The 7,324-nt window shown below is 53.6% G+C and overlaps 1 protein-coding gene across 5 annotated transcripts in view; it reads right to left on the bottom strand.

Annotated features, from left to right (window-relative positions):
* Nucleotides 1-589: 589 nt before the first annotated feature.
* The window catches only part of tjap1 (tight junction associated protein 1 (peripheral)), a 99,160-nt gene continuing 92,425 nt past the window's right edge, over nucleotides 590-7,324 (bottom strand). For all 5 annotated transcript variants that reach the window (XM_042065706.1, XM_042065705.1, XM_042065703.1 and 2 more), the window contains one exon: nucleotides 590-3,262. In XM_042065706.1, the coding sequence (XP_041921640.1) occupies nucleotides 1,634-3,262 (1,629 nt within the window). In that variant the 3' untranslated portion in view covers nucleotides 590-1,633. The remainder of the gene's footprint in view (nucleotides 3,263-7,324) is intronic.

Below are 7,324 nucleotides of genomic sequence, written 5' to 3' on the forward strand. Positions count from 1 at the left end.
TGTCCTGAGGGGGGGCCGAGAGGCTGGATGCTTTGTGTGTTGTGTGCCAGTGTGTGTGTGTGTGTGCCAGTGTGTGTGTGCCAGTGTGTGTGGGTCTGAGTACCCGTGCGGGCTGAGGTTAGCTTGGTGTAATACGCTACTCACTCTCTCTCTCACACACACACACACGATTCTAGAACATTCCTCTGTGTGGCCATTCATGTGTCTGTCTGCTTTATAAGGGAAGTCTGCTTTCAGATCTCTGTAATAGTTTGATTAAACAGACAAAATATCAATCAATCAATTAATAACATCCTAGAATAAAAAAAACAAACAAAAAAAGAATCTAAAACAGATAACTGGGTGATTAAAACAGAACTCCTAAAACCAGCAGGTGGTTTGCAGGTGCTGAGGGGGGTGTGGCCAAGGGCCAGGTGGAGTGTTGTGGGCGGTGTTGAGCTACAGGGGGCGTGGTCAGCGGAACCTGGTGGAGGAACAGGGCTTCCTGCAGCGTGAGTCAGCAGAGGCCACTGCACTGGTCCGTGTTTAAAGGGCGTGGATGCCGCACGCACACACACACACACACACACACGCACACACACACACACACACACACACACACACACACACACCCAGAGTGTTGAAGGGCTGTTGGTTGGGCCGCGCTGCCTTTAAAGGGAGTTTGGGAGAGAGAGCACACACACACACACACACACACACACACACACACACACACACACACACACACACACACACAACACGAGGGCCAGGCACTGTAGCAAATAAAACTCTCCCCAAACCCTCCACACATGCACGCACGCACGCACGCACTCTCCTGTCAGTAGCTCTCAGGTGTGGTGTGAGGTCCTCCCACGTCAGAGAGGTGTGTGTGTGTGTGTGTGTGTGTGTGTGTGAGGTGTTTGGGTGCGCACATGACCATGTGTCTATAAACAGAAGCCCAGAAGAAGAAAACAGCAACAGAGTGTGTAATCCAGACGTCAGCCCAACAGCTTAGAGTTCCTCACGTCCCTCATCTTGCAGCTACAGCTACAGTTGGTCTAACTGACGTCATGTTGCTGCTTAGAGTTGGTCTAACTGACGTCATGTTGCTGCTTAGAGTTGGTCTAACTGACGTCATGACGTTGACCTTACAAGCGTTTAACGCACAGAGTGTACGATGATAGCAACACAGCGCGTGCTCCATATGGCTATATCCTGGGGCGGGTCCTGGAGAGACTGACCACACACACACACACACACAGGGCTCCAGGAGAGATGTGCAGACGGCCTGTATTCCAGACCCTCAAAGCAAACGGAACCCACAGTTCTAGCAGGTTCCCCCTCCGTCAGCAGGGACGGTGACAGTGTGACAACAGGCGAGCTCTCTCTGTTGAAGTCCTGAAACAGCGCCAGGCCAAGACGCCGCAGACGCACAGACAGAGTCTGGCCTCTCTCCTTCCACCTGTCTCTTTGACCATGCCAAGGGTCACCCAAGAGCCCAGTGGGGAGAGAGAGACAGACAGAGGAAGAGAGAGAGAGAGAGAGAGAGAGAGAAAGAGACAGAGAGAGTGAAAGAGAGAGAGAGAAAGAGACAGAGAGAGAGACAGAGAGAGAGTGAAAGAGAGAGAGAGAGAGCGAGGGGGTCCTGGGGCCGCTAGTCCAGGAGGTTGCCGTGCTCCTGTGCGCGGGTCAGGCTGTCCTTGCGGTGCAGGTGGTGGACGCCCATCCTCTTGGGGCTCTTGAGGGGCCGTGCAGGGGGTCCGACGGAGAGGCCGGCGTGGGGGGGTGCAGGGGGGGGCGTCTCGGCAGCGTAGTCCTCCAGGCCGGCCAGTACGCGCGCGGGCAACGGGGGGAAGTCCTGCGGCAGGACATCGCGCTCCTCCCCAGAGCTGCCCACAGACCCCGCCTCCTCGTCCTCGTCCAGGAAGTCCTGGCGCTCGCCCGTGACGCTCATCGGCGGGCCGGTCTCCAGGGCGACGGTCTCCAGGGTGACGGCCGTGTCTCCGCTGCCACCGTCGTCCCCCTCCAGCGGGTCCAGCCCCATCAGCAGCCGCTCGCTCTCCTCCTGAGAGAAGTCCGCTCCGTACTGCCCCCTCCTGGACTGGAGGTCTGCCAGGCTGCCCGTGTCCGTGTCCAGGCTCGACTCGCGGCTGGCCGTCCAGCTCCGTGTGGAGGAGCCCTCCTCCCCGTCCGAGTAGGCCCCGCGGGAGCTGCCTCTGCTGGGCACGCTGGGGCCGAGCGCCTGGGGGTGGGCGTGGGGGTGCGGTCGTCCAGCGCTGGCGCTGTGCTGGAGAGCCGCGGCCGTCTCGCTGCTGAAGGCCGTGCGGTTGACCAGCGTGCCCTCGGACGCCGGCGCCATCCTCTCCACGAACATGCGCTGCCAGTTGGCCAGCAGGTCCTCCTCGGAGCTGGCCGAGCTGGCGAAGGCACTGGGGGGCTGCGGAGGGCTGCTGAAGGGGCTGGACTGGCTGGACGGGGGGTCGGCGTGCGGAGGGGTGCCCGCCTGGTGCCCGCGGTGGTGGCGCTGGTGGTGGTGAGAGGAGGAGGAGGGGTGACCGCTGCTGCCCCCACCAGGCGAGGACGACCCCCCCGAGCGCCACCCCCCCTCGGAGCCGGCAGGGCTGCCCGGAGAGGGACGCTGGCGTTCGCTGGCCGCCCCCTCTTCATTCTGCACCAGGCTGAGGGAGATGGCCTGCCGCGTGGCGTACGTGCAGTTGGGCAGCGGGCTGTTCTTAGGGATCTTCACCTTGTCGTCCGACGAGAACTCGATGACCTTGCGGCCCGGGTAGAGCGCGTGGGCGGGGGGGAGGGGCGCCGGGTACGGATTCAGCTTCTCGAACGCTGCCGCCACCCCCCCCGCGTCCTCCGCGCCGCCCGGCGCCGGACCGTCCAGGCTGCCCTGCCGCCGGCACGATCCGTTCAGCTGCTGCGCTGCGCTCCCGCCGACCGCCTGCGGGGGGCGCCCTGCTGCGTGCCCCGGCCCTCCGTTCTCGTAGCCGGCGCGTTCGCCCCGGTCGCCGCCGGGCCCGGTCATGTCCACGTGCACGAACACGTCCTCGGCCACGGGCCGGCCGGCGCCGCTGCTGGACTGGGCGGAGTTCAGCACGAGCGGCTCGGGCTTCTCCAGCACGCGGGCGATGACGGAAGTGGGCACCACGTCGGCCGGGGTCAGGCTGAGAGTGTCGGAGTCCTGCTGACCCTGTGCTCCCTGACCGCCCTGCACATGGTCCGGCAGCGAGCTCTTCATGTGCTTGTTCACCATCTCCTGGAGCTCGTAAGGCAACTGCAACACAGAAGAGAGGGACACAGACACACACACACACACACACACATGACCGGTTTCACAAGCGAAAACACACACACACACACACACACACACACACACACACACACACACACACGGAGACGTGTAAGGGTGTAAGCGCTGACTTGAACTAGACTGTGGTTTGTCTAATACACTGACTCGAACTAGACTGTGGTTTGTCTAATATATTGACTTGAACTAAACTGAGGTTTGTATAATACATTGACTTTAAATTGGATGTTAAAAACATTGGCTCACTTTAAAATTCATTGACAAATGTAACATAACAAACTACTAACAGCAACACGGTAACAGTGACACAGTTTGCATGCAGACTAGCAGGCGTGTAGAGGCAGGAATGGGCTTTTTGCTGGCAGAAAGTCAGTTGCTCAGAATCAGTCTCAGGAGCAGATTTCTAACAGCAGTAACACTTCAAATTAAAGTTCCCTTAAGTAACATTTATTACACATGGTAGTTAATATTAACAAAGCATTAACTACAGCCAAAAATGTTAATTCATTCTCATTATGTCTGCTTATGTGAACTAATGCTATAGCATCTTGGATGTGAAGCACAATGCAATACAATATCATATAATTCCTAATTCAGACCATTAGATGGTTAATGTCAGGATTAGAGGTTACTTGTTGTTTTAGATGGTTAAATGTCAGGATTAGAGGTTACTGGTCGTTTAGATGGTTAAATGTCAGGATTAGAGGTATAATTCCTAATTCAGACCATTAGATGGTTAATGTCAGGATTAGAGGTTACTAGTTGTTTAGATGGTTAAATGTCAGGATTAGAGGTTACTGGTCGTTTAGATGGTTAAATGTCAGGATTAGAGGTTACTAGTCGTTTAGATGGTTAAAAGTCAGGATTAGAGGTTACTAGTCGTTTAGATGGTTAAATGTCAGGATTAGAGGTATAATTCCTAATTCAGATCGTTTAGATGGTTAAATGTCAGGATTAGAGGTTACTAGTCGTTTAGATGGTTAAATGTCAGGATTAGAGGTTACTGGTCGTTGAAAGGGCCGTGTAGCTCAGGCTGTGGACTACACTCTTTTGGACTTCCAGTGCGTCCAGAGATGTTACTGAACGGAACTTTAACTTTTTTAGCATCACCCAACTAGCATACAGAGAGAGACTCAGTGGGGCCAGAGGGAGCGAGAGATCGGAGGAGAGGAACGGAGAGATGGGGGAGGAGAGGAGGAGGAGAGGAAGAGGAGAGGAGAGGGGGCATTCTGCTGGGCAGGCCTCAGTGGAGCCCAGACTGTGGGTTCTGGCTCAGTTCTGGCTCAGTTCTGGCTGGATCCAGGATCAGAGCCGGCTGGAGTATGAGCTCACCTCGCCCTGGTGGGTTGGGCGTGGGGGGTCAGAGTTTAGGGGTCGGGGGGTCGGGGGAGGTTAGAAAAGAAAAAGCTCACCTCAAAACGAGACTACTGCTCGAGGAGAGGCAAAAAAGAAAACGAGAGAGAGAGAGAGAGAGAGAGAGAGAGGGAGAGAGAGAGAGAGAGAGAGAGAGAGAGAGGGAGAGAGAGAGAGAGAGAGAGTAAAGGACACGTGTCTGGGGGCTCATGAGCGCTTGGCTTGGCGGCGCCTGATTGGCTGAGGGGAGGAGGGAGGGTCCCTGGCCATTGATTGGTGGAAAAAGGGCAGTGGAGGCTAGTGACTGTGGCCAGGCATTTCGCTGGGACGTCCTGGGGGCAAGGCCCGCCGCTAACTTCCACTTCCTGTACGAGGGCGCAGGGGAGGATCAATGCTATGGTCATGTGACCACTTCCTGTACGAGGGCAGGGGGAGGATCGATGCTATGGTCATGTGATCACTTCCTGTGCGTGGGTGCAGGGGGAGGATCGATGCTATGGTCATGTGTAGGAGATTCACATAGTGATCGCCTTTCCTGTGCTCCAGGGTCGGAGGCTGGCCGCACACACACACTCAATCACATACTGTACACACACAACCACACACACGCACATGCATGTCACACACACTCTCTCTTACACACACACACACACACAGATTTTCCCAGAGGGCTACGTTTTTGCATGTGCAATGACATCCAAAGCTCACAGCCATCCGATGTCCATCTCAGGTCCAAAGCCAGACCCAGGTCAGGTCCAAAGCCAGACCCAGGTCAGATCAGATCAACGCTCACTGGACAACTCCCACATTCAAAGCAAAATTTAAAAAAAACTCCCCTACCGCCTCGACTGAGAAATAGAAATATCTCCCTAAGTGTGTACTGGGGTAAGGCAGGGGTGCGATGTGTGTACTGGGGTAAGGCAGGGGTGCGATGTGTGTACTGGGGTAAAGCAGGGGTGCGATGTGTGTACTGGGGTAAGGCAGGGGTGCGATGTGTGTACTGGGGTAAGGCAGGGGTGCGATGTGTGTACTGGGGTAAAGCAGGGGTGCGATGTGTGTACTGGGGTAAGGCAGGGGTGCCCACGCTGTGGAACGTGTCTGATGAAAAGGGCAATGTAGGAAAGGTGTTCAAAATTATTATTTTGTTTTTTAAATCTTAAGCCCATGTTCTCTTTGTTCTTTGTGTTTGATAATGTTGTTCTTCACACTGTTTTTTAGTGTGCGAGCTCAAGGAGCAAAGGGCAGCTAATTAAACATGATGCCTGGAATCAGTCAAAAGAATGTGTTACGTTTTTATGTGTCGGATGGTGGAGGTACGCAGCCGAGTCAGGATGGAGGTGGAGGTACGCGAGCCGAGTCAGGATGTAGGTGGAGGTACGCGAGCCGAGTCAGGATGGAGGTGGAGGTACGCAGCCGAGTCAGGATGTAGGTGGAGGTACGCGAGCCGAGTCAGGATGGAGGTGGAGGTACGCGAGCCGAGTCAGGATGTAGGTGGAGGTACGCAGGGAAAAACAGTTTGGAAACCGCTGGTATGAATTTCCTTCATGATCAAAGTTTAGACATTATAATTTATGTAGTGGTAGTTAACATTTAGCATTCATAATCTGTATCCACATAGAACCCAAAACAGCAACTTCTGACTGGCTGTGCTGTGGGGGGTCACTTTCATGCATTTTGTGCAACACAAGCAGAGAAGTGGGCTGTCCTGAATCATCTGTGTGTGTGTGTGTGTGTGTGTGTGTGTGTGTGTGTGTGTGTGTGTGTGTGTGTGTGTGTGTGTGTGTGTGTGTGTGTGTACTAGGTGAGGTGGCACAGAGAGGATGGTCTGCAGCTGTATAACTGCCCCACTTCCTGCCTGCACCCCCGTGAGGGGTCTGTGCTTTACCCGTCCTGCAGGCCTAACATTACATCAACACTGTATCAACATTACATCAACACTGTATCAACATTACATCAACACTGTATCAACTCTGCAGGCCTAACATTACATCAACACTGTATCAACATTACATCAACATTACATCAACACTGTATCAACATTACATCAACACTGTATCAACATTACATCAACACTGTATCAACATTACATCAACACTGTATCAACATTACATCAACTCTGCAGGCCTAACATTACATCAACACTGTATCAACATTACATCAACACTGTATCAACATTACATCAACTCTGCAGGCCTAACATTACATCAACTCTGCAGGCCTAACATTACATCAACTCTGCAGGCCTAACATTACATCAACTCTGCAGGCCTAACATTACATCAACTCTGCAGGCCTAACATTACATCAACTCTGCAGGCCTAACATTACATCAACTCTGCAGGCCTAACATTACATCAACTCTGCAGGCCTAACATTACATCAACTCTGCAGGCCTAACATTACATCAACTCTGCAGGCCTAACATTACATCAACTCTGCAGGCCTAACATTACATCAACTCTGCAGGCCTAACATTACATCAACTCTGCAGGCCTAACATTACATCAACTCTGCAGGCCTAACATTACATCAACTCTGCAGGCCTAACATTACATCAACTCTGCCGGCCTAACATTACATCAACTCTGCCGGCCTAACATTACATCAACTCTGCAGGCCTAACATTACATCAACTCTGCAGGCCTAACATTACATCAACTCTGCAGGCCTAACATT

This window comes from Alosa sapidissima, chromosome 16 (assembly GCF_018492685.1).
Source record: "Alosa sapidissima isolate fAloSap1 chromosome 16, fAloSap1.pri, whole genome shotgun sequence".
NCBI lineage: Eukaryota > Metazoa > Chordata > Actinopteri > Clupeiformes > Clupeidae > Alosa > Alosa sapidissima.